The following is a 27,969-nucleotide window of genomic DNA, read 5'->3' as shown; positions in this document are numbered from 1 at the left end:
TGCCTACCAGGAGCTTAGCTGAGACACTTGAGTCATTGACTAATTAAAGATGCAAAGTTTTTCATCTTCTCTGCCCTGAGCCAAGGGACTAGTAGCAAAAAAATGCATTTTCCACTAGCAAAACCAAATGATTTATTTCCCTGGATACTAATAAAAACAGCTGCTATGTTTTATGAGAAACTGAGATTGTAATTCTCAGGTGCTGATTTACTTGTTGAGGGTGGTGGAAGGAGCTTATGGGATATCATTTCTCCTTCCTGCGCACTGTAATCTCTGTCTGAAATGGAATTTCTGTTATAGTCATCACAGTGGGATCTGCATGGTGAATTATCTCAATACCTAGATACTCTTCATTTTCTAAAAGGAGAGGCTAGGTTTCTCCAGGTTGTACTCAAGAATTTTCAGTTTAGATCATGAGTTTCTTATAGGTGTTCAGGGAAAAGAGATATGATCCTGAACAGTTTCACAACTTCAAGAATGTGCTTTAGTTTTAACTGAAACATAATTAGGATGGTCCTAGCGTGAAAAATGCTTGTGAGAAATCCACATTTGAATCTAGAATAGGTAAGTATTGGGAGTTGGCAAGCGTGACTCCTTCATGAAGGATATGCTTGAAATCTTGGGAAAATGAAGGAATTTGGAGGAAAAAAACAAAAAGATAGAAGGGAAAGCTACTTGGGTATTGAACAATATCAATATGAAAATGTGTAAGAGCAATACTCACAGAAAAAACAAAGACTTTAGGCCAGTAAATAACTGCTGTGAAATTTTCGCTATTGGGTTATAATCCAGAATTCTGGAAAGAAAGAATAGTTTTTTTTTTTTTTTTTTCTTTCTACATCAGTGGTCCTTGTAAGGAAACAGCAAAAAGAAGGACAAATTGAGCAAACCACAAGGAAGCTTCTTGTCTGCAATTCCAGAATAACTAGGCCTAGAAAATGGACCCAGAATAACTAGACTTCCAAAAACTGAAATGTAGTCTTTGTAACAACAATAATGAGTTGCAGGCTGTAATCTTTCACAATATTTTTGTACAGAATGCTATGTACAAACATAGATTTACTGCTTTGTTTCTTTCCTTTTAAACCGAAGCCAGATATGCATACGTTGCTAGAAATGAATAATACTTTTACAGACAAGGAGAAAATGGGTACTCACAGCCATTTCAGTTTGTGTAGATCTCTGAATACCCCAGGTTTCAAGCTGGTGATGCAGTTATGGCTGAGATACCTGTTGACAAAGAGTATAATGCTGGAACTAAAATAATACTATCTAAAACCTGGTAGATTAATTTTAAAGAGAGGAAGCCAAAAACATTCAGACATGATGAGAGCAACCAGAAAGATAAACAACTGTGACAGGCAATGCTGGATTTTAAAATGCTGTATTTTAAGGTTACTATCTCATAAAAGGCTGTCTGCTACTGCAACGGCAATAGCATTTGACTTAATGCTTTTTAATATTTTATATGTGGAACGATGCTTGGTAAAGCATTAAAAACGTGTTTTATGAATAGTTTTGTGCTGCACAGGGGTAGATATGTTTTGCTGTGATGCAATGGACAACTTTTCCTAGGTCATATACATACACTATTTCAGACCATGCCAGAGATGGTGAAAAAATGCTTTGCATTAATAAACATTGATCTGTCAAAATGTCAATAACTGTAGTTTTTTAACCCAAACTTGATAAGAAGCCTGTAAGATTAACAGGATTTTCAAAGGCACTGAGATTTTATCAGCTGTTGGAAGTGGTGAGGTACCTGGATTTTGAGAAATACTGTCTAAAATATGATATAAATACCAACATCTGAATAATTTAGCCAATACGTTTTGTGAAAATCAACTAATGAGGCACTGTCAGGTACACATACCAAATGAAGTTTATAATGTGTGTGTGGTGATAAAGAAAGAAGTTCAGTGATTTGTCTTTGTCCCAGAGTTCAATTAGAGTCACAGTAGGAGTTAAAATATAAGGACTGCTGACTTCTAGCACCTTTCTTAAGGTACTAGAATATGCTGAATTGTGTTTGAATGAGGCTGAAGGGTGGAAGTTTAGATGAAACTTCCCAATTTTTTTTGAAGGATGTTTGCTCTGTGATACCCAAGAAACAATGTGTGATATAAAAAGGCAAAATTAGGACACTCACTGCACTCACAATTTCTGAAGTTTGTATAGCCCAACGAATGCTTTCCTCGATATTGTCTGGATGCAATTGTTTTGTAGAAATCTGGTGCAGAAAAGGTAAGAAAACCAGGATAATCTTATTAACTTAGAATTGCAGGTGTTTCATAATCCACTATTTATCCCCTTCTGCCATTTAAAGCACACTACTAAATTAATGCCTGATGTAGCACCACTGAAGTATTTTCCACCAGAGCAGAACTTTCTAATGACTTCTATGAAGCTATTCAATATGTGGCTGTGTCATTCTCATTTCTTGATTATTTTTTTGGAATAGAACATCATAGGGTATAAAAAGAAGGTGCAAAATAGAAAGCACTGGAGGCTGGAGAGAAAAGCTGATACTGTTCGAGGCTGCAGGCATATTATTTTGAATTTTATGAAATGTAAAAAATAGTGAGGCCATCCTTCTTGACACTCGTGTTAATGTACATTGAATCTAGTGATGCACCTCTGCTGAAAATTAGTGGCATATGTATTTTGTTTATATAAAATTGGTTAGCACCCTGCCCACTCTTCAAATTATACAGGCCTTTCCCATGGAAAGGCAATTCTTGAAGGCTGCTAATCTCTTCTGGATGGATGGTGGTTTGAGCTGTCATTAGGAATTATCTAGCAAAAGGCATACACTATCCAATCCAAAACAAAAGGTGAGCTCAAATATTGTGTATGTATGTTTTTTTGTTTGTTTGTTTTTAATGAGGTTTTATCATATGTCTGTCTATGAATTTTTACCCTTATATTTGTCCGTTTTCTCATGTAGACCACATATTTGCTAGCTTTATATGTATACCTTAATCCCATAAGAATTTATCTGAGGGAGATGCCAATTACAGTGCTGACTGATTGATTGATTCTTCTTTTTTATTTTTGTTATTAACAGCAGCCATATTTAAAAAGGATACAAGTCATTCTACCTCTTAATATCCAAACGTCTCCCTTCTTCATAACTCAGTGGAAGGCAGACTGGTTCCTACAGGAACTCGGAGGAAGCTATATTGGAAGCCCTCCAAGTCAAATTCCAATAAGAAGGCCACTTACTATATAAAGAACATGGAAGACACCATCCGGCTTGAAAAAACGTACCAGTGATCTATGAGAGGACTGACTACATAGTAGAACTTGCCATGTGTGCAGCTAATTTCATAATTTGTGTTTGGTTTCCATGGTATTGTGGCATCAAAAAAGAAAGAAAAGGGAAAAATTTAAAAGATGTGTTATTTAACCTTTTAAAACAGTAAGTTGCAGTTTCATCACCAAACGGCAGTAGTGCTTATTTGGCAGATTTATTTTCTGCTTACTTATTTTTCTGTGCCAGGGAGTGAGACCAGATCTCTGTGTATGAAGCTGCCCGCATCTGTGCCTATCCAGCTAGACTGGCAGCCCAGCATGATCAAAACATCAATTTTGAAAGCAAGCGCTGTTAAAAAGTGAACACAGAGGTGACTGTGCATTGATTTTATGCATTTCATGCAGTCCTGGACTCATGTAATGCTTTAATAAACTGTCAAGATACTTACATTTTCTTCACCTTTGTGTACTTGCTGAAAACTTCATCTGGAAGAGAATGGATCTGGTTGTGTGCGAGTGACCTAAAAGTAATCAGGAACTGATGTTTAAACACAGGCTCAGAGTCTAAAACAGTCTTTGGGTGCATTGCATTGCATTTCTTAACACTGGGTGCATTACTTTGGGTGCATCACACTGCCTGGGAAGCCTGGTAGCCTCCTCAGCTTCTTTGTCATCCATCCTCATTGTTTGAATCCCCAGGTGAAGCTTGAGTGCCCTCCCAGGATTAGCTGGGAGGGACAGTTCTCACTTTGATCTCTTTGTAAAGCAAATGCACTTGACCACTTGAACAAGCTAACTGAAAGCCATCCAACTTCTTTACTCAGTTTAAGGATGGCCTCTTCTAAATATTTCCCTGTGCTGATCCAGGCAGATCTTTGGGAATTTCCCATGCTACCAAGGATTCAGCCTTACATACGTTTTCACAGCCTGTAAAACTGGAGCTGGCAAGCTGAAATAGGGAGCTCTGAGTCATCATTAAGAAGCAATAATCCTGAAATTCCTGCTGTGGTAACTTCAGCAATATTTGGTGGGTGCCCATTACCCGAGTGCTGGCTGCACAACCAGTGATCTTTAGTGAGCACCCTGGGGCCCACAGACTTGAAGCAATAGGAATGACAAACCCAAGTGGCATTCAGCTCGCCTAATTGTAACGTGGACAGTGCAAAATCCTCTTCTCAGCTAACACCCAAACTCTCTGTAGGGGAGAGAAGTAAACACAGTCTGTGTGCAGTTCCTATGACCTGTATTAGATGACTGGTTTACGCTGCTGACACACATATATTTTGTCAAATGAATTCCACCCTGAAGTGGACCTTGTAGCCAAACACTCACAGCATTCACTACATACTGGTAAATCCCTAGTAAGTGCCTATAGTGGGCTGCTCTTTCCTGCAGTCTCTGAGTGCAGAGGGCCCACATTTGGTAGTACAGCACTATGCAAAGTGTGTTCAGGCATATCTTTGTTTCTAGTAAAGCTTTATGCTGGGGAGCAAAAGGGACTCCACTTACAGGACAGTTACATTACTTGAAACGAGTGGGACAGACTTCAGATTAACTCCAGCACATTCCAGTTCTGTTTCCATGCAGCTGCAGCCTTCTGGGTATTGCTGGAGACCTAGGAAAATGAATTATTGAGGGAGTGTCTTACATATATATGTCTTAGACCCACCAAGTACTTCTGATCAGATGGGGTATCACACTAAGACCCTTTTTTAGAAAGGAATTGGACATTAAGATGTCTAACATGCCCCCCTCCCCAAATTACCTTTGTAAGGTTCACCTGTCAGGAAGGCTCTAAAAGATGCTGCTGTGCTTTCTAGGACTGCAGTAATTTACACATAATAAACTCAAACACAGGTAAAATATAAGTCAAATTTAAAATCCTATTCTCCGTAAATACAGTACCAGCTGCAATAAGGTTAACTGAAAGACAGGATATACTCTCTATATATATAAATATATAGATAACACACAAATGAGGATGTCTGAGAAATTGCTGATACAACAGTTTCCACAGAGAATGCAGATTAGTTAAAGTCACTACAACTCACGGAGAAACTGGATGCTTTGATTTTAGTGCGGACAAGCGGGAACACAGCATCTAAACTTGCTTCTTTCTTGCCACAATGCTGTCCTTGCTTGCTGCAATTAAAGGCTTTTTGGCTGCCCCTCCTTGGCAGTTCTTCTGAAGAGCTGTCTCAGAACTGTACTACTTTGACTAATCTGGGGCTTTGGGGCTTATGACTCCTCATCAGTAGGCAAGAAAAATATTTTAGAAGGGTTTAATGTAAACCAATTCAAGATTTTTTAATCTTTTTTTTTTTTTTTTAAAAGCTTCACAAAGAAATCTTTCTTTTTTCTTTTGTTCCAGAGTGAGATGAAAACAATTATTAGATTTCCAAAAGTTTTCAAAAATTTAATTACTATTTTCCTGCAAGTCTGCAGAGCTGCAACCTGGCACTAACAAGTATGCTCCACACAGCTTCACTCTGCTCTGCCTGGTGTGTGTGCAAAAAGCTCTGGGAAGCCAAAGGAGTTCCCTGAGCTCATCTAAAATTCCAGATATCTCTATAATTATAGTAAATATGTATATGCTGTGAAAAGTCTTAGAAATGTAAAATAGTGTGAGGATACTAATAAGGGTGTTATAGTGCACTTAGGATTAAGTCAGAATGGCAATGAAATGGAAAAAAGCCCCGATTACTTACAGCATTCTTCTGATAAATCCAGATAATTAGGCTTTCCACGAACCATATCAAAGATACTTGCCCATCCACTGTTATCTCCTATAAGAAGTGTTAACATTTGTCATCTATACTTTAAATTCTACATCAACTTTTAATGAAAACCAGAACATTAATACCAGAGAACACGTATTTTGACTGTGGGGTGTATCTGTTTTCTGTCTGTTTTCTGATATGGGATGTAAGCAAAAGTAAATCTTCAAAATGATTGTTTTGATCGTCTTTTTTGTTATTATGAATATCTATTATAAACCCAAATTAAGAAATCTCATGCAAGTGGAATGGCAGAAGTGCACCAGACTATGACCATGGCAGAGAGAAATCTAAAGATTATGTAAAATATTATTAGATGTGTTGACAAAAAAATAAGTGAATGCTAAAATAAAATGCTTAACATAGCAAAGAAACCCATGCTGTAGTACATGGTATAGCACGGAAAGTTACAAATTATTTACAGTGAAAATGTACATGATAATGGGAGTATTTTAGGACAGGAATGAAAACATCGAAAGTGACTCAGTAAAAAACAGGAAGTTTACACCAATTTCAAGTAAATGAATACAAATGGTGACCTCAGATTTCAGACAAACCATGGAAAATAATGAGAACAGATCATGGCTGGAACAGTGAAATGAATAGGCAATTTTACAAGTTATATTGTATTTGAGAGAAAACAAGTTAATGTTCATATAGCATAGAATTTTTAATAGGTTAGCAGAAGATAGGAATCTCTATTTTATACGAAGAATATCAGTCTTTGGAGCAATCAGTGTTAGTACACCAAGGTGAATTTTGGAGTTGGTAATGGCATTGGCAATGTGCCACGTGGTAAGTCACAAATACAAAGGACCCTATTTAAAGATGGTAGTGAGGGGTGGTGGTAAAGAAGAAGGAAAGAGGCACAGGAGGGTGGTTTGGAATACCTAGAAAGAAGAAAAAGAAGTGAAAGTGATGTAAGAACTACACTAGGAAGTAGGTGGGGAGGGAGGATACAAAGCAGGAGATGACAGTAGAGTTGACACATTAGCTTCTGACCCAACGTGTTTTAGAGTCTCACAACTTGAATGTGATGTAGAGGGAACCATGCTGCAAAACAGGGATCGTTTCTTAGCCCAAAAAAGGAGATCAGTCTCATTGACCTCACTTCTTCATAGCTCTTCTGGATTGAGAGCAAGCATGGAGATCAATAAGAGGAATGGTGGTATGACCACCACCAAGTCCATATGTGCTCATGCACATATACTGACATATGTATATAACTAAAACTCTTAAAATACTTAAAATCATCTGCTATTGAAAAGCCTTACTGAGTCTGAGAACCCCTATTTATCTGCAGGAGCCCATGCATCCCCTTTGAAGGATTCCCCACACAGATGTGCAGTGATTACCCCCTCTCCACAGCAGAGGACTGTGCAGGATTTTCACCACTGGAGTCTGCCTGGGGCATGCCTTTAGTCAGTTGGCATGGTGTCAGCATGCCAGCCGGCATCCTGACCAGCATGGTGTAATTTCCTCATTCACTGAAGAAATTAAAATATTCAGTCACACTAAAAACCCCAGACTTGTCAGGCTTGCAGATCATCTGAAGGCTGTTAGTGATTCCATGTGTATTAGTTGGAGGAACACATCCCACAGCTAGATTTCGTTTCTGCACACTTACAGCTGTTGCTGTACTTACCACAGTTCTCCTCGTCTGCACCATTCTCACAGTCATTTATGCCATCACAGTGAAATGCCCGTGGGAGGCACGTTGTATGATTTCCACATGGAAAATAACCCTTTTGGCAGACCGCATCAACCGAAACGCCTTCCATCAAGCAGGACTCTGAGAAAATATGGAAAGACATTTCTTCTAGAGCAGAGTATATAAAAAATGATGAAGCTACAACCACTGCATGTGACAGAGCAATTTCATTTTACACTTTGAAGTATGTTACGTGTCATTTTAATTTGTTATGGCATCATCTAGAAATGGATTTCTACAGCTGGAATCTAGGAGAGACATCTAAAAGTGTCTGTTTGCTTTTCTTCTCTCTTTTCCTTTATCTGCTGAACACATTGCTAGCCAACAAATAAATAATTAAATAAATAAGTAATATGCTTATCAGTATCCTTTCCTGGTAGACTGATTTGTTGATGGTGTGAACATTATGTTGCAAAACATATAAGTGGGTGGACAGGGCAATGGAGTTTTGGTGCTCCTGGTACAGGGAGATGGAAGTCTTATGTGGAGAGAGTATTTCCAGCTGGAGCATGTGGAAAGCCACTTCCCATGCTGAAGGTGGCTAGGCAATAAAGAAGTGTTCGCTTGCACATCAGAGAGATGCAACTTGTAAGACTTATTGCACACAACTGCAGTAAAATCTTTGAGCAATTTGCAAGTCAAATTCTGATAGGAATCTGCAAAGAGTGGTATCAGATTTATCACTTTACTTTTGAAATATATATATATATATATATTTGCAATAATTCAATCAGATTTATAGTCTTGTAAATCACCAATTCAGACAAGATGTTAAAAGCAAGATAGTACTTTTTATTTCCTGTATCAGCACACATAACAGAAGACTGCATTTCTGCAGAACATTTACAGGAAATCTGCTATATTATTCCATTACAGCTATGGAACATTTGCAAAAGCACTTTTTTCTTTCCACAAAGTTTTCAGGAGATTTTATGAAAACCTAATAGAAGAAAACCCTTTTCTTACAAAAAAAATGCTAAAAAAAAAAAAAGCAGAGTAAACAAAACATAGTATAACACTTTGCATTGTGCAGCTGTTGTTATTGTTTTTTTTTTTTTTTTTTAATTATTTATTTGTTTTTATTATTTAGCAAATTCTTTGAAAAGTGTAATTCAAGTTTGACAAAGCAAATTGGATTATGATCCAATGATGGATCATTGAACTGATGGAGATGCCTGTGGACCCAGCTTGCAAAGGCAGCCATGCTGAATTTGAATTTAGACACACGAGACCCCTAGGGGACTATACGCAAGACTGAAATGAAATACATGGGATGAAATTGCAGGCAGAAATGACTAAAACAAAGTGAGGTAATCCAATTCCTATGAGGCCAATGGACAATTAGGGGCTATATAGCACCAGCACGTATAGAAAGAGCAGAAGTACAGCTAAACAGTGATCTTTAACAAGTGAATATGTTTTAGTTTTATCTAAATAACGCTCTCCTAATGATAGTAGTTTTTGTGTGATACAAAGAATTGGGGTTAAGGCACAAGACAAGAGGAGATGAAATATGTAGTCAAGTCCAAGCTGAGACTTGATATCCAATTTCTCTTCATTTTGGAAAAAAATCTCATCAAGATAAGCCTTGCCTTTTGAAGTGAGATACTGCTGACATCCTCTTGTTGTGTTGTTTGGAAGACAGAGGAAGAGCTGTAGACTGGTGTTTCTGAAAGCTCTTCCTGAGACCCAAAACATTGATAAAAACAGACTGGTAAAACTTTGCATCTTTGTATGTTACTATTTTGAACAATATTGCAATTAAACTGTGATAGTTTACTGTTTTTATCAAGTTCTTATGCCACTGTCAGTATTTTTTTTTAATCTAATTTTTTCATGTGTCAGATATTGCACAAAAGTTGGACTGGAAAAAAGCCTTCTTCTTGTATTCACGGGACAGACAAACACTGTTATGAAGCATTTTTTCAAACTTCACATATATGCTCAGTATGGCCTGACATTGTCTTTCCAGGGGACTGAGTTGTGTCCCTGACCTCTCAAGAGAAGCAAAACCGCAGCAGATTGCATGTGGGGTGGTAGATGGAAAATTCAGCCTGAGCCTCTCTTCAGTCCCAGCATTCAGTTAATTGCTCTCATGGACAAGAAATCAGCTGCTACCCAAACAGAAGGGGCTTCTTCAGTTTTCTCTTTGTCTCTACATTCATTGGAACTTGTCTCAGTTTGCTTGTTCATCAAGCATGGTGTATTTACAGCCCTGGTGGATACAGTTGCTCCTTGTCCACTTCCCAGTAAGGCTCAGGGTCTGGTGGGCATCGCATCCTCTCTCAGTGTCTGCAGTGCTGGATGGAGCAGTTTGCTTAGACTCATGATTTACTACCCCACAGACAGCACTTAGGCTGATGAATAGCTACAGATAAAAGTGGAAGCTTTGCTTTCAAAGCAATAATACCATAAGAGCACTCCTTTGTTCACCATGTGATAAAATTCAATCTTCAGATTTCTGCCTATGATGGAGCTGCTCCTTCTCTGGTTACTAGCAGATTTCCCCCTGTTTCTTGCCATAAATTTCTGAGTGGCACAAATCGACCAAACGATATTGCACATTACTGAGGATCAGCTGGGTTCATGCAATATGTGCACAGTCCTCAAGCATGCTGCTGTTATTCAACGCCCTTTAATAGAACAAGTCTATAAATTGATTGCAAACTTAATAGCACAAGCAAAGTACGTCGGCTCAGTAGCTGTGGTTGTAAGAACAGTTTTGTTTAAAGCAGAAAAAAAAGCAAAAAACAAAAAACAAAACAATCTCTGCAAATGTCCATTGCACTAAGACAAGATTTTAGAGGGATAAAATCTTTTTTTTTTGGAAGCTCCTTGTTGAACTAACACTGCTTGGAGCTGTTATAATGCACATAATTGAGGCACTTTTCAGGTGACAACAGCCTTTTTGATCCTGTCCTCAGCGCTCTCAGGTCGCTGTGAGAGCAGGCAGACCAGCTTGCTTTACTTAGCTTCAAAGTCACTGAAATCAGATCATTGATTAGGGGCTCAGCTGAAACTCAGCTATGGTTAAGTTCAGCATTGCTCAGGAAGGAAGAGACGATAAACAACACTGAATCATAAAAACAAAAATGAAACAAAAATGAATCATAAGAACATAGGATTAAAAAAATAATCAGAAATGGAAACAGAAACTGTTACATTTCTGGATCCTGTTTCAATGTTCCTGTTTCAACACACACTAAAACACACACAAAAATGTGCACAGACCTAAGTTTTCTTAATTATTCTTTTCCACCAATGTTTCTTTCTGGCTGGGAAAAGAAAGAGTTGGCTTTGTACCAAATTTTCCATGGAAAAAAAGTACTCCGTAGATTCAAACCACAGGTAAAGAGGTGTCTGGTGAACTGCGAGAACTTGTGCAAGAACATTTTTGAAGTTATGTGCATTGTCCATATTAAACATCCATTTAATGGTCTGAATGGTGAGCAGGATTAAAACAACAGTGCAAATTATAGACCATCATTTGTGATATTTAAAAAAATTTACAAAAGAAAAAAAAAAAGCACTCTAATCTGTTTTTTCACATGAATCTAAAACCTGCTTGCTTTAGGGTTCCTGTATTTATTACAGTGACAGCCTCTTCATCCACAGTGCTCCACAGGGAAACATCATCCCTGACCTCTCACTTTGAAGTGAATGGCACCTTTACCAAGTGATTCCTTCTCCTGGTTGAAAAGTGAGTCACACCATAACTTATGTTTGGTAGTTGTGTGACACTTAAAAATGATTAATTGTCACATTTATAATAGCTAGTGGCTTTATTATTATTATTTTTCATATTTTATTGCCAGAACTGAACTGATCACTGGCAAGCATTGGCCCTGTTATTAAGGTCTGGACCGTAACACCGAGAAGCAGTTCCTCACTGAGGAGGTGTTATAGCTGCTCTGAACAGCAGTTCATTAAAAAGAAAATAAAAAAGGTAAATAAAAAGGCTAAACAATCTGGGATTGAATATTTTATCCTTAAATTCATCAAGCATAGAATCACTAGGCAGTGGTATATAAAGTCAGAGCCCACTGTTAGAGATGCCTGTTCTGTCAGTCACACCAGAGGATCCTCCTGGGCTTCCTATCAATTCAGACAGATGAGACGTATTCACGTGTTCACATTTTAATCACTGATGTTTCAGGCACAGCTTGGCTAATTAGCATTAATTACAAAGGCAGGACTCTGATTTGAATATCCCCCTTTCCACCCAGCAGCATGCCAGTTTTGTTTCTCCAACATGCCCAGGATGCTGCACAATTACTTTCCGCAGGTCTTGACATGTAAGGCTTCCTTTTGGCTGGACACCTGGTGTCCCAGTGGCTGCAGGAGAGAGATTTGGGGGAATAACTACCCCCCCCCCCAAAAAAAAAAAAAAAAAAAAAAAATTAAAAAAAGAGGGGGAGCTGTTTGTCGTCAGCCGTTAGAGGGCAGTAAAACACCACCTTTTTAAGCAGCATCGATTTATTCCGCTAAATACGAAGGGCAAACTTTGAAGGTTAACCAGCCATTCAAATACCAAGAGTGTTTGTAATCTAGTGATATTTCCCACTCTTTTAAAGTGGACTCACGTATCGAAGAATTTCAGAGTCTGTAACTAAACAGCCGCTATTCAACACCCATTTTACAGCAATATGGATGTTTTTCCTTTGAGACCTGCTGCAGATGTGGCTTTCCCAGATGTAACTGTATCTTGTGACATTCCCAAGGTTGCTATACTTACTATATACACATTTTTGGCAACATTTCAGAGGAAGGGGCAAGACTGAAAACGTGCGGGGGCACATCAGTCATTCACTTCATATTTCTGTACCTCCTGAAACACGGTGAAGACAAAACACACACCAGAGGAAAGCTCTCTCTGACTCGTATCCCCCTCCCTGCGATGCTTGCTTGTACCTGTGTCACTGTGGACTCGGTCCCTCTCTAGTCTGAACGCTCTGATGCAAAATTGTCTCAGCCCTTATTGTCTATTATGGAGGGGGAGCAGCTGAGAAATAATGACCTTTAGTAATACAGCCGTTTGCTTGTCTGCTTCTTTATTTATGGAAAAAGCAATTTGAAATAATAGAAGGGATATTAATATTTTTTCTAACTGTCCCAAATAAATAAAGATTTATTTAATGGTGTGTAAATAGAGAAGATAGTAAGGGGGTGGTGGTGGTTGTAATAAGCTACTTCCAACTTTTGTTTCAGCTAATCAGACTTGTGACAATGAAAGCAATATAAGGAATGGAAAGTTGACTCACTAGATGTTTTGTCTTAAAGTCAATTTTGGAAAGATAATTAAAACAACTTTACATTAAAATAAACATTTTACACTAGCACAATGTTCTTCAGTGATAAGCAAAACAGCAATTTAAAAGTAGATATCTTTAAATAGAGTATTTAATAAAATTCAATACTTTCTAATCCTGCATATTCCACTCCTTTATAACAGGTTGTCTACAGAACAAATAATATATTCTCTCTTACTTGTTTTCCATTTCTAACAGGCTGGCATTTTATTTTTCTTTTTAATTTATTTTCTTCCTAGTAATGCACTTGCCATTTCATTTTCTTACTTTGATAACACTCTGCATTATTAGAAAAAAAATGCTATTTCATTAAAGAACTTTCCACAAGCTTAAGAATTGCCATTCATGAGCTAATTACAATGAAAACCATTTATTCACTTTCCTACAATACTTCAAGAATTGCTAAGCATAAGAAAACTATTTATTATTATTAAAAATTAATTTGTGTAGGAACTGAAATGTTTTAATTTTTGAAAATTTGTTTAAAGGAAAGACTGTAACTTCCACTTGTATATTGTTGCTAAACTAGTGTTTCTAGTGAAAGAGAAGTTTTCTCATAGAAGCAATATTTTAGGCAATTGTTTCTAAGATTCAACATGCTTGCTTAAATGTATCATTCTATTTTGAATTTGCTTATACTGAAAATATTTGCTTCACTGAATTACCACAAGTTTTGCTTAAATTGGGAAATACCCATGAAAACTTAGTTGCTAAGTTAAATGCTTCCTTTTTTTCACCTAATATGTAGAAAATGTGCTATGATACAGAGGCGAAGCTTGCTGATCAGAACGATGTTTCATTACCTTAGGTATTTTTTGAAAAAGCATGGCTTTATCAATTAGTTTTGTAGCCGATAAATTTAATCAAAATTTAAAGCAACCTGGTTGGGCAATTCAATCGTTTTACAAAATCAGATTTTCTCACCTACTTTAAACTTAAAAAAATAATTAAAAAAAAAAGTTTAACAAAATCATGCAAATGAAAATTCCTTACTGATTCCTCACTTTAAATGAAATTTCTTGTTAATGCGTCCCAAAAGGCACTCAGGCTAATAAAGAATTAAGTGAGAAGTGGTCTTACCTTTGATTCCTAACAGAAGAATGACACAGAGCAGGAACAGCATCCTCGGAGCCCGAAGGGGACGGGACGGGCGAGGGGACGAGTGTGGCCATGGAGCCGTGCTCTGCTCTGGGCCCCTCGCAGCTACCCTCCTGCAGAGCCCCAGCCAGGATGGGATGCGTGGCACCGAGCATGCTCCCAGCCCCTGCTCCCTCTCACCCACCAGGTTGTCAGCACTTGTCATAAACCATCGCAGACGTCTTGTCTGGCTCCTGGTTTGCCACTGCTTGTGCCTGAGAAAGAGCGCAAGGGATTCCGATTTTACTGCGTTCACAACTCACTTCTGACAGGGCGATTTCTGGATCCGAGGTGTTTCTTTACATACGAAGTTACTTTTATAAGGAAAATGAAAATCTCTAAACAGTTTGCTGTTGTCGTATCACAGCTGGGATTACAGAGTAATGATGTTATTCAGATTTTTTAATTACAAAGCCAACTGAAGATTAACACCCAAATGCTTAAACATGACGTTAAATACCGCACAGCTGGGCCACTGAAATCAGCCCCTTTGCTGTCTCCAAGGGTGATTTCTTAAAGTTTTTTTCTCAAAGAAGGTTCATTACACTTGTGCCCTAATTATTATTATGAAAAGTTAATATTTTTCTGCCCTGTGTTATGCCTTTATGTGTCCTCAGTGAAAACTTTTTTTTTTTTTTTTTCCCAGAAGAGGATACTACAGACATGTGAAAGATCTTTTCCTACACCACTATCTGTATTTAAAATTAAATAAGGCAGACACGTTCTTCTAACATTATACATCATTTCATATAAGTTTGCAGTGCATTTAACCAATATATGTGATGAGCGACACTATGTTCTTCCATGCTATATTTTGACTTAAATGGGGAAAATCAATGCAAAAAGATTGTAGTACATTGTATAACCTGAAATTATTGATAACTTTTGTCTACAATACTTTGAAATACAACAGCTAACAGGAAGAATGCAAAAATCTTCAGAAAAGGGGACTACAAAAATGTGATGTGTATGGATGGTCTACACCCTACAATAAAAAATACCCAATGTTAGAGGGCCAAACAGCCATTCACTTCTATGCAAGGCAAAGAACAATTTAAGTGAGGATGGAGACTCGTTCAAGAATGTATTTGACTTCAGCCACCACAATTATCTTAGAGGCATTTACGATCCCAGCCCACGGTGCTCTTTATGTTGAATGTGGGAGGCAAATGAAGGTGAGAGTGGGATGTGGCACATTTCCACCTGTATTTTGTAGTGCTGTGTAGCACTGTAGAGTTTCTGCAGTTTCTGAAACAGCAGGTGGAAATGTGGACATTCACCAGCATTGAAATGCAGAAGGTGATTGAAGTCAGCATAGGTGGAAAGGCCTAAAGGTGCCTTGCTTGGCACTGTTTGGCTCTGTCTCTGTTTTGCACATCCTATCTTCCCAGGCACTGCCTATTCTAAAAGAAGGGATGGATGGCATTTGGTTTCAGCACATGAAAATTAAAAATATAACAGAGGGTCATGCAGGATTATGTGGGGATCACATGAAACAGTGAAGTGAATGTCATTGCTGGTTGTTGGCATCCCATTCTTAGCAAGTTGTCTGTTCAGGGGACTGAGCTGTAACCAGCTGCAAAGGAGACCTTTCCTGCTTCTCTCTCTGCTTTGGAACTGTGTTAAATTCACATACAGGGGCTCTCATGGGGCCTTCAGTCTGAGGGATGTGTCACAACAGTAGCAGAGATAATGCCCTGCCTGTGCCACAGGTGGGACTGATTAAATCACTAGAAGTCTTTTATATGTCTTTGCTTACCTGTCGTTGCATCAGTGATAAAAATGGCAAATGCCTATTACCAGAGGATAATGGCTGATTTTGCTGTCCTGATGTAGCAGTCTGGGTTACAGCTCAGTGTAGAAGACCCTGGATATATTTATAATAATATAATATAATATAATATAATATAATATAATATAATATAATATAATATAATATAATATAATATATTTAGGGCATGTACTCACTGAGATGAGTTTTTGAGCACTACATTGTACTAGCTAAGTAATGCATCAGGCTAAATGCTGATCTCCACACAGAAATAAGTAGTCTGTGTACAGAGGACTTGCAGAAAACACAGACTTTTTAGGTGTCTTTTTGTATGCCCAGACTCTCATGCCTACAGTTTCTTTTAATGCTATGTAATCTCCCCGTTCCCTTCTCAAAGCCGCTTGGAAGCAAGGAAAAATGCTACCAAGGACCAAAGAGGTCTCTACATCTGAAGAACTGGTGTTCATAGAGGAATGTGAAATAATGATATAGGACTGTGTCCAGGAACACCGGGACTTGACTTTTAAGGTCAGAAGTTCTTGAAATAAAATGTGGATATGTAGGAAAGGTGTAGGCTGAAGTCATACAAAGGTGATGCGCAGAGGAACCCTTACACCACTTGTTGGTCTCTCAAGTGCTACAAGGAGACTCGGCAGCTAGGGCCTCAGTCCTCTCTACTGCCAGCACAGAGGAATGACTACTATGGCTGAAGCCACGCAATGTCCTGAAACAGGCAAATGCAAAAAATGGAGGAGAACAGGAATCCAGAGAAAGTATCATCCGTCACCTACCATGTCAACAAAGACAATGCCAGTGCTTGTTTGAGAGCACGGCAAACAAGGGCTCACCTGCAAGAGAGGATGAGCAAAGACAAGGTATAGGGACAAGACTAGAGTAAAGACAATGTGTTGCTCAGGCAGGAGTGGGCTGATAAATACCAGGCAAGGAATTATTTCCAGACAACGAGCTGTGATGTGCTTCTGGAGGTGGAAGTGTGGGAGAGTGCTCAAGAGGATGAGAGATGTCGAGGAAAAGCTTTGGAAGGGTGGTTTCCTGTGAATGTAAGATATTTTGTATTGAATCCCTGAGGCAAATTAAAGATTCCTGTTGAAGAAATGAACCTCCAAAGTGAGAGTTTAACAGAATGAAAATAGAGAATTATGATTTTAAGCCAGTCTCCTAACATTTTGGCAACCAGCTAGTGATGTCTGAATGTTGCTAGGCCAGGGCCACTGCTGTTTCTGTAGAGAACAGCTGTATGTTTCTAATGATACTCTATTTGTTGGCTAATTAAAACTGGCATCAGGACAGTGGCTGAACAGTCACAGGGAGAACTTGTTTCTATCCTTGTTTCAATCCTTTGAAAATAGATAACATCTGTTTCCTTTCTTCTCTTCTGCCAAGACATAGGGGACCTCAAACAAGACAAGAATCCCTGATGTAGGCATCATTGTAGATCCTTACAGCCATGGCTGTAATACTGGTGTGGACAAGATAGGACCTTGGTTTGTGCAGGTTTTCTAGCTTACTAGACCCAGATAACTGTGCTCTATTTTTTTTTTTTTTCTCATTTAACTCTGTTAGTATATTTTTTATATAACTTGTTCATCATGTTCTTGCGATGTAACCAGAGTTGGCTGAAGTTTTTGAAGAGAAAGCATCAAAAATATTGATTTTGTTTCCTCAGATTTTTATCAGCTGCACATTAATACAACTTAACTGCTGTCAGGACATCTTTCTTGGCTCCAGGAGAAAAAATGTTACTGATGTTGGAAAAGAGGCCAATGCAAACTAAAAATCCTTTTTGGCCTCAATCTTGCTGTGACTTCCAAAGCTTCCCTTATGCCTGTATCCTGAGATTCCACTGAGCAGCAGACAGACTCAGGCAACATCCGAAGGCTATAAAGCATGACCAGCAGAGTCTTGGAATGGCCCAGAAATGTTTTCAGGTTCCAGGACGGCCAACGACCTGAGAGGAAAACCAAACTCATATGATTTCTCCTGCTCTCTCATTTCTTATTGGAAAGTACCAATATTTGTCATATTTCCTTCAGTTTTTCTGGGCCTATTCAAATTATTGAGTTGCCATCTGGTTACTCAGCTGTTCTCATTGGATGAACCAAATAAATGGGGTTTAGCACCAGATATTCAATACTCTTTTCGGCACTTCACTTCCAGGAATTTTTGACATCTATAAATTATTTGACATTTTTCTTCTGGTTCATCTCACCAGCTTTTTTCCCCCTCAACACTTTAAATATGCCAGCAGTCTTGCAGGCAATGCCTCGTGATTATTTTCCCAGGGAACTATAACCTTTTGGAAGAAAACATATTTTACCTGTAGTTAAAATCCTACCTGGCGATGTCCATAGTGTGGAGCTTTCTGAGCTGATGAACACACTATCAGGTCAACTTTCACTGCATAAAAGACATGGCAAGCTGCTGTCATCGAGGTACTTTTCTTGCCCACATACTGCAAGACTGGCCCAAGGCAGGCTCTGAGATGATGACTGTAGTGGTATAGTATTTTAATAACCCTTTCCATGTGCAGTGAGAGTCATTGTTCTGTTTTGATGCTTCACAGTAGCCCGAGAAATGTTCGCTTAAAACTTTGACTGTTTGCTCTGTTCAATTGTAGCTGTATTTAGCCAACGTAAGTTGTTTACAACCCAAAATATAGAATTGTTTAAATAAATGGGAAAGTAGAATAAAACAGTGATGAAAATTGTGTAAATTATGAGTGATTTCTGAGGAAGAAAATTTTACTTCTCATTCATCTTCTTCAGGAGATTCATATAAGAAGCACTTTTTTAAAAAATCTGAGATGTCAAGGATATGCCCAAATAACTGGGCATATCCTTGCCCAGCCACAGCGGATTACCAAGTCATTGTTTCCATAAGAGCCAATGCAAAGTTCTAGACAAAGCCACTGTAACATCAGACAAGAAAACAAGTGAACTCCCTGGCTCCCCTGAATGTAGAAGTGGCTAAGTTCATTGATTGTGCTCATGGTGCTGCGCTGGTGGAGGCCACAGTGAGATGATGGTAGGTTCTGATACTTCACACTGCACGCTTGGACCTACTGGATGATGTGCAGAAAGACATGCACTGAATACAGAGGGAATTCTCTAGAATTCATGGACATCACTGATAGCAAGAGCACTGCTTACGGTGGCATAGCAAATTGGGCAGAACTACATTTTAGCAGGCTGTTAATTTGATCTACAGTTCACTGCTGTGTAGCCTCCAGCCTTTTCCTTGTAACTTAGTGAAAAATGCACTGGTGCTTGCTACTTCTGTGTCTACGGAAGCATATTTCAAAGAAGATGCAAAGTTCTTTCATGGCTTTTAACCACTATCTCACCATCTGTAACAGCTAGGTCTGTACACAACTTATCCAGTAAAAAGTTTTTAGACATGAGAAAGGTATTAGGGCTTTCATGCTATCATACCTTCTGCCACTGGTGGCAGGAGAAGAACTGGACCAGGTGCCATCTACAGCATCCCACCCAACCACATAAATAAGTGCCACAGTGGCTGCCATCTTCTGCCCTTTCTCTGTTTCTCTTGTAGATAGCTCTTTCAAAGGATGTTTGAAAACCTGCTCTTCTTCTCTGTGTTGTCACTGCAGCATCTTCCTGTTGAGTGGGATAACAAAAGTACAGAACTATTTTATGCAGTGTGCAGGAGATGGCAGAGCATCCCTGCCAAGTGTGAGGTGGTGGCCAGGCTCCTGCCACCACCTGTGTCACCATCATGTCTTTGGCTGCTGCAAGATCCTTTTAAACTTCTGATTAATATCAAACATATTTGGAATGCTGTTTTGTTAAAAAAAGATGAGTTATCTGACATTAATGCATCTGTATGCCTGTAAACGTGTAAAATAATGATGCTGTCCTTGTTGAGAATGAGAGAACGAGTCCTGCATGGTCTTTGTGATACTCCAGACCTGAATTTTCAATATCAAATAGAGATCTTTGCAGTAATGTTTGTGACAGCCATATGCATAATATTCACCAAAACTGTGGAAAGATAGAGTTTGAGGAATTGGAGCTGTCACCTAGCCTGAAAGGAGGAATAAAAGCAGTGTTTGTGCTCTCCATTACGAATGATTCATGAGGCTGTTGTCAGCCCTTTCCTCTCTCCCATCAGTAAACATTTCACAGCTTATGTCCAGCAGAAGTACAGCCAGCTACAGATGCTGCTCACAAAGGCAGTGGAAAGGACCTTCTGCTGGTGACAGACCTGTAGGCAAGCCCCAGAACTTTCCAGTGAAGCAGATACCCACCTGGAGGAATTGGTTGATACTCTCAAGCTTGCCAAAGTGGTCAGTGTTCCTGCATCTCACTGAAAGAAGGCTTTTGTCACGCTGTATTTTTAGCTTAACAGTACTAGCTGCATGTGGGGAAACATCTTGCTGAGAAATGCAACTGTGTGGAGATGGCATGCTTGTAAGACTCCTTAGTTGCCTGGTACATGAGGGAAGATTTTGCCATTCTCGTGCTTTCATAACTCTGTAGGTGTGTGTCAGCTAATTCATAAACAACTCTCTTGCCCTGCTATGTTATTTCTGAGTATTGTCTGCATATCTTCTTATTTTGGGCCCTCTCTTCTTCCTGAGGTGCTACTTAGGTTCAATCAACTATTGATCTGCTTTCTCATCCATTAAAATAACCAGTGATTCACCTCTGTTTCAGGTTGTGTTAAAAAGTATGTGTTTTCATAATCTTTGATGTGATGTCCTAATCCATGCAGAATTGCAAACTCCCTGCTTCCCTTTATGGCTTTGCCTTCAGGTCGTAGATAGGAGGTGACAGTGGCTCTCCAGTGACCCTGTGCTTCACTGCAGGAGGGGCTGGACCTGGAGCACAGCTGGTCCCAGGACGGAGCTTGCTTTATCTTGCTGACACTGACTTGTTTTATCTTACACTCAGACAGGACAGAGCCTGACCTGCCTGGAAGCTCAGTAGCTTTAGGGTGGCAACTCCTAACCCAGGCTGTAAGAACAGGGATTTCTGTGAAGCGCTGCCTTGTGAGAAAAAGTCCAAACAATTCCTGAAGTAATGAGTAAAATCTGTTTTTTAGAATACATCTGTTAATGTGTTACTATTTCAACACCAATTTTCGGTGTCTTCCTATTTATTTTACAGTCTAGATTTTCATCATTCTGTTGTCCAGCAATTTTTTCATCTTTGTAGCCCCCAAAGAGCCTATGTCTTCCTCAGTAAAAAGAAGGCATAAGGAAACTTGCCTGCAGATGTCTTTGGCCCCTTGTTCTTGTCTCTTCTCACTCTGCTAGCATAGGAAATTCACTGACTCACCTTCTGGGCTATCAATTTGTATGACTTTGGCTATTAGCTCTTCATATATCTACTGGACCAATTTAACTTACTCGTCTTCTGCCCATATTTTAACCCCCTGCCAACTCACTTTACCTAGATTTTGGAAGCCATGGGATATTTTTTCAAGACAGTGACACAAATCATTTAGACTTGAGTGATTTAGTTCTTGACTCTGTTTCTGTTGCATACCTCCAGGAACTCCAAGGGGAACGGGGATCTCAAGGAATCTGAGGTTTCATTTGCATAAAGACAGGGCTCCATTAAAAAGTGGCATCTGAAGTGGTTTAGTGGGGGTTGTTATCAATGGAAAATGATTCTAAGTGGGTAGTCGTGGAGTTAGATGGTTTCTTCTCCTTTTTGTAGGAGGAATGAAATTTGCTCAAGTATATTACTGAATGCTGTAAATTCATCTTGAACATGGTGCATCCACCACAATGGTGTGCTGTTTTATTTTTCTTTAGCATATTCATCCAAGTAGTGATTCTGGGTTTTTGGAGAATTGAAAGGGAGATCTGCTATTTATTTCCTCAGCTTTTTCATGGCATTATATGCTGCCTGTTCTTTCACAGGCTCTAGTACATACATTGCTCATTTTCAAAATTATTGAGGTAAGGTGCCAGCTTTGTTATATTTCGGCCAAAAGCCAAACTCTGAGAAAAAGCCCTGCTGTAGCCCACCCATTTGTTTGTTTCCAGAACGATCACACAATGAAGCTCAGAGACAATTTCTTACCAGCAGGGAACACCCAAGACCTGTGCTGCAAAAGCATCGCATATGAAATGCAGCTGCAGCAGCACCTGCACACAATGTGCTGCCAGGGAAAAACCCATTATTGCCTCAGCTTTAATTTATACGTGATTGTATTTCATTCTTAATGCTGGGGAGCATTTCTGTGCTGCATGCTCATGCTCACATGGCCTGGAGCACTCACTCAGGTCAGGCTGTGCTCAGATTTAGGGATGGAGCAGTCGGAGAGCCCCTCTCTGCTGGTTTTTTTCCTGCTTTTCCGGCTGCTTCTGCTGCTGGGTCTCCACCAGTGTTTGCAGTGAAACAACCCAAGGCACAGCTCCACGTGAGAAATAACCTGGCAAAAAAAGAGCAGGCAAGCAGGCATTTGTGTACAAAGCTGTGCTGTGAGCTTGGTTTGTCTAGAGACATTAATGCAGGAAGCAAAGCTGTCAATTAATTAGGATTATCCACAAGCTCCCAGTAGATGTTTTGTTCTTCAATTAATTGCTTTGTTACCAGCTGTTCTAGGAAGGTGAGATTTCTCCTTAAGGCCAAGCTGTCCTGCTGCTGAGCTGCAACCACAGAAGGTGGTCTGGCCCCTCTTCTTCAGCTTCACAGTCACATCCCCTTTGCCATGCCATCTCTGGCATGGGAAGGTCACTCTCTGCAAGGGCAGTTTTCTGCTGGTTTAGTTTCCTGCGTGAGCTCAGTGCTGGTCTGCCAAGCACCAGGGACGAGAGGGAGGTGGTGGGGATGTGCAGCCAGGAGCAGGCAAGGGCAGGTACGCCCCAGGCTGTTCCCACCAGAAGTCACCGTAAGATCTTCTCTATTCCAGAGGTCAAGAAATGTCAAGCAAGAAGAGGCACAAGACCACTAGTATGCTTTTTTAGCCAAACTTTGCTGGCTAAGATTTTTATTTATATATATATATAACTTTTTTTCCTTTTTTTTTTTTTTTTTTCTTTTTTTCTGTATATCAAGAGGCAGAAGGTGGCAACCTGCAAAGCAGCAGCAGAGAAATGCTGACAAAGTTGGGAATGGCCCACTTGCTGAGTGAAATTTGGGATTGCTCAGGTATTCCAGGGTGAAAAAGGACTGTCCCCAGGCATGCTACTGCTTTTGCTCCCCTGCAAAAATACTGGGTGTGGAAGAGAGATGGCTTTTATGGGAAGCTGACTGGTCAGCAAGGGGGACGAAAACATATCAGGTGGCAGTGGTACATCCAGAGACTCTCTGTTGTACTTTCAGAGTTGCAGGAAGTAATCTCCCTCCCACTCCTACAGGAAAGGGTCTGCTGGCAGGAGGAACTAATTTAAGGGCTACCCCATTTCTGGTATTTCCACAGGCCAAGAAAAGTAGAAATTAGTTTGGGCCCCAAAGCTTATTTCTTTCATACTGTTATTGATAGCGTCTAGCTTGCAGCTTGGTCTTCAGTTTGCTACCCTGAAGGGTGAAGCCCAGCCAGAGAGGTGAAGTTCTGGTGGACAGCCAAAGCCCTGCCCTCAGTAGAAAGAGTGAGTAGGTCATGGGATGTGAAGCTGAGAATATCTGCAAAATGGCTGGGAGATCCAGAGCCTTGAAAAATTGGTGAAAACAGACAGGTTCTGCTGATCCACATTCAGGAGTTCCTGACTAGGTGACACCCAATACCCCAAACTATATATATATATATATATAAATCTATATAACTGGATATATATTTAATATTACATGGTATATAAGTAAATAAAACTTGCTGACTCAATCCCATACTAAGTGTTATATCATCCTTTATTTTTGTCAGAGCTGTTTAGATACAGTCTTATAAAAGTGTTCTTGTAAAAGTCACTGCGAATGCCTCCTGTGCTCACTTATGGATGCTGCTGCTGGAAACCAACCAAGCTTACATTGTGTCTTCCTCTATGCTACACAGCACACAAAATTTCCTCTGCTGTGCTGAGACAGAAGGTGCCTGTGAGTGGGTTTCAAGGCCTGCCGTAGATGGTGCTGTAGCTCCAGTTTGGGGATTTGCTCGTCCACTTGCTTTGCTTGGCAGAGCCTGTAAAGTAGCATCCAGTGAATGCTTTGATACACACAAACATAGGTTAACTGCCAACCAGAGAGCTCTCAGGTTGGTAGCCCAGTTACTTGCTGGATAACAAAAAAGGGGACTTCTAGCTGATGTAGAAACATTCGAGACGTGCTGGTGTTGCAGTGGATTTGTTTGAATGCTGGTCTGTGACTGTTAAAGGAGGAACATGCCCTCCCTCGTTGTGTACCTCCTGCTCTGAGCAGTTGCCTCTTGAGGTTTGTGCCCTACTCAGTGCATTGTGCTGTGCAAATGGCATGCAAGATGCTAGAAAAAAACAACACCTTGAGTCAGACAACAGGGCAGGTGAACCCAGTGCTACTATACTTACAGTACATTAAAAGATGCTAAAATACTCAACCAAGGTTAGGTGCAGTGAATTCTAATCAAAATGTAAGGAAAATGGTGTTCACTGTATGTGGCAAAAGGTGCTTTCATTCCCTGACTGAATTGTTACAATAAAAGCTGCTTTTTTGTTGTTGTTTTAATTGCCGTGTTCAGGTTAAAATATGAATCACAGTAATTTTCTAGGCATTGTATAAGCTATCTGGTTAGCTGCTGAAGTGGTGTGTAAAGAAAAATAAAAATAGAGATATTATAAAAAAAAATGAAGAAACCTGAATGTGTTACTGCTAAGATTTGCTGAGATAAGAAGTGATGTGAAAAAATATAAATAGATTTTGTGAGTTAGAGAGAGAAGTGAAATACAACTGAAATAACACTTGAGGGAATATTTTTATGGAATATGGTAATAAGCCAAAACATTTGTAATATTAACTTGAAGATAAGAAATATTCAAAGAATTATTAAGGGATTTCACACAACAGAACCATATGCTTAGATTTAAAACGTAATTGTCTACAAGTGTACCGCATTAAATGTTTTAAAAATATATTCATATTTTAAAATATATTAATCTGAAAACAACCAAAGTTGCTGAGAAACTGTGCATAACTTAAGGTGCACCCAGGCACTACAAAACGGAAATAAAGCATTGACAAAAATATATCACAGTGTCTCTATGGTAATAAAAATAATTTTATTTTTAACAAGTACGAAGAAACTCTCAGGAGCTTGCATTTCATTTGGAAACAGAACCCAATGAGCCGAATGTATTTTTTTTTTTTACTACAGGTTACCTATGCCTTCAGAGTTTATGAACCATGTTGTGGCTTGGCTAAAACAACATAAGTTGAGCTGACTTATTTTTTCCTGGATTTTAATTAAAAAAATGTGTAAATGCTTGAAGAAGCCAAATTAAAGACATAACACTGTAAGAACTAAATTGAGTTTACAATTAAAATTTAATCATTAGGTTAAATTAATTACCGAATTAACACAACAGGTAATCAACACAAAATTCCCCTCAAGTGGGGATTGTATTATTTTCCTTTTAGGAGATTTCAACTTCTTCAGCTTACACACCTACCCAAAGCTCTAGGTGACATATTGCATCGATATATCTGATGAGGACTGTTGGTATCTGTTGGATATAAAAATTTTACAGAATCTAAGTATCAGTACTGGTCTTAGACATTTGTCAAGGAAACACAAGTTTATGAAGTATCTATCTAACATGTAAGTCTCGTCCTTCACAAGTGAGAAACAGACACCCATGCTTATTGTTTATACAGGTTTTATGGAAATGATGACTCCCCTAGGTGACAATTCCAAGCTCCTAATACATTGAACTCTCTAGTTCACACTCAAAGTCAACGTGATCAGTATGCATCTTCTAAAAAGACATGTATAGAACAGAACTTGTCAACTCCTGGGCCTTCTAGTGTGTGAGCACCTTTTTAAAGATGCATTGAGGCATCTCTGTTTATCAAGCTTCTGATACGCTGTGGAGAGCAAGCAGTAAACTATCCCACATTGAACTGAGCAAGTCTTTCCCTTTTAAAACCCTGCTAAAGGAGGAAGAGGAGGTGTTTCCAGCTGTGTCTTTACTAGCAAACCAAACAGCTCCCAACCATGTTTCTGAACACCAAGTCCAAATAAAGCAGAATCACCCACATCTGTGCTAGTTGTGATGATGTGCTCTCCCTGACACTTCTCTCCTTCGGTCTGCCCATTGACTTGCTCAAACACTGGCTGTTGCACCCAAGGCCTTGTTTATGCAGATAGCAACCACAATATCAGCTCAAACTGGGTGCTGGACAAACTGACAGACAGACATCTTGCTCAGCAGCTAAGGGCCAATAGAGCATGCACCAAAAACCAACATGACTATTAGCCCATGACATTAACTCATAAATAGTGAGCAGGCCACTAATGAGTCCTTTGAGCTTTTCTGCATGGTGTCTGGCTACATGACAGGATTTCCCCTCGAGTTGGGATGCCTATCAAGGTCACACCTGCTGCAGAGATCCCTTACTCCTTGTGAGAAATTCCTTGCCACAATCCTTAGATATAAAATGTTGACCAAGTCTGGGACTAGGATTGGATTCAGCCACACCTGGGCTCCTTACCACTTCGGTTCAAGGAGTTTAGAAAGCAAGGTCATCCACTCTGAACCTTGTGACTCAATAGGAGGATCTCCCTAATGCATCTGTCCCCTGCGTAGTAAATAATCAACTGCAATCTTGAGTCTTCTTAAGTTGCTGTCTGATTTACCACTAAGCTTAGTTAGATCACTGCATTATATCAATAAATATATTGCTACTTATCTCTTAGGAGTGAACGAGTGAACTATATAGTTTCATCCTCGACACTAGTAAACCCCTCCTCTGTAAACCCTGTTTTAACAGGGTAAAGGTGTCCAAATTGTGTGCTTGGAATGATCCCTGGACTGTTAGGTGCTCAAATACCTTAGCAGTGTCTGAAAATCAGGGGACTTCTAGCTGGAGGCCAAAAATGCCAGGTAACAGTATATTTCACTGCATCCTTCCACAGTGTTTAATTTACTTTGCAAAGGGTTGCCTCCTTGACAGCATGGAGACATTCGAAGTCTAATGGGTGATGAAGTGCAGGCAAAGGAGAAATAGCAGGGACATGTATCTGATACTTGGGTATTCAGTGGTGTTGTCATTCTTGTTCTCAGAACATTGTGCTATAACAGGCATTGGATAAAGTACATAAAAAAAAAAAAATCCCAGGAGATGCAAATTGGTTTCTTTGCTCTCAAACGAGCACGCAAATCACCTGTAGCTAAAGAATCATGTTCTTTCTATCCCCAAACTAGCAAATCCTTCATCTGTAGGTAGTAACTTCAGTAATCTAACCCAAACAGAGAATATTCCAACCAGACAAGCCTATGCCTTGAGCATTAAGATGAAAAGAGAAGATTCAAGAGATGTGACTGAAGGTACAGGCCTTGCAGAGAAGGAATGAGGTGTCCATGTGAGATACAGAAGGAGACTGGGAGATGAGACAGTATATATTGCACTTGCAGGGTTGGCAATAATTTACTGGATTAAAGTAGATTAATTGCACATTATTTCTGCCAATTTAGCACACCATTCTTCTTCTTCTTATTATTATTTTATTATTATTATTATTATTATTATTATTATTATTATTATTATTATTATTATTATTATTATTATTATTATTATTATTATTTTTCCTATCAATTTCTGTAGTAACAACAGCCTCTTAATGAACAGAAGGAGTAGTTCTTTGTTCTGACATTAGCTACATTGAGACTGCGTGTCTGGCTTGGAAACAGAAAAATTCATAGGTGAGATCTTTTGGGCCTTTGGAAGGCCTCACGGTCAAGACTGTCAAGGTGGGCAGTTATCCAGAATATTCTGTGCAGAGTCTTTGGTTTGATTATTAGAAACACAGCTAAGTTCAAACCCACTACTCCATGTATTTAAATAGTCCCTTGGTTCTTCTCATTTTTCCTTTCCAGTATAGGAAACGTGT

The 27,969-nt window shown here is 39.3% G+C and overlaps 1 protein-coding gene across 1 annotated transcript in view; it reads right to left on the bottom strand.

Moving 5' to 3' along the window:
- Positions 1 to 14,532, bottom strand: part of RXFP2 (relaxin family peptide receptor 2) — a 31,237-nt gene extending 16,705 nt beyond the window's left edge. The window contains exons 1-8 of the mRNA XM_068672697.1: positions 14,133 to 14,532; positions 7,678 to 7,824; positions 5,964 to 6,041; positions 4,765 to 4,870; positions 3,705 to 3,776; positions 2,159 to 2,230; positions 1,159 to 1,230; positions 725 to 796 (exon numbers count right to left, since the gene is read on the bottom strand). Of these exons, the coding sequence (XP_068528798.1) occupies positions 725 to 796; positions 1,159 to 1,230; positions 2,159 to 2,230; positions 3,705 to 3,776; positions 4,765 to 4,870; positions 5,964 to 6,041; positions 7,678 to 7,824; positions 14,133 to 14,355 (842 nt within the window). The 5' untranslated portion in view covers positions 14,356 to 14,532. The remainder of the gene's footprint in view (positions 1 to 724; positions 797 to 1,158; positions 1,231 to 2,158; positions 2,231 to 3,704; positions 3,777 to 4,764; positions 4,871 to 5,963; positions 6,042 to 7,677; positions 7,825 to 14,132) is intronic.
- Positions 14,533 to 27,969: the final 13,437 nt, after the last annotated feature.

The sequence above is a fragment of the Anas acuta genome, chromosome 1 (assembly GCF_963932015.1).
Source record: "Anas acuta chromosome 1, bAnaAcu1.1, whole genome shotgun sequence".
In the NCBI taxonomy this organism is placed as follows: domain Eukaryota; kingdom Metazoa; phylum Chordata; class Aves; order Anseriformes; family Anatidae; genus Anas; species Anas acuta.
The sequence above is the reverse complement of the archived record's forward strand: the minus strand, read 5'-3'. Positions and strand labels throughout refer to the sequence as shown.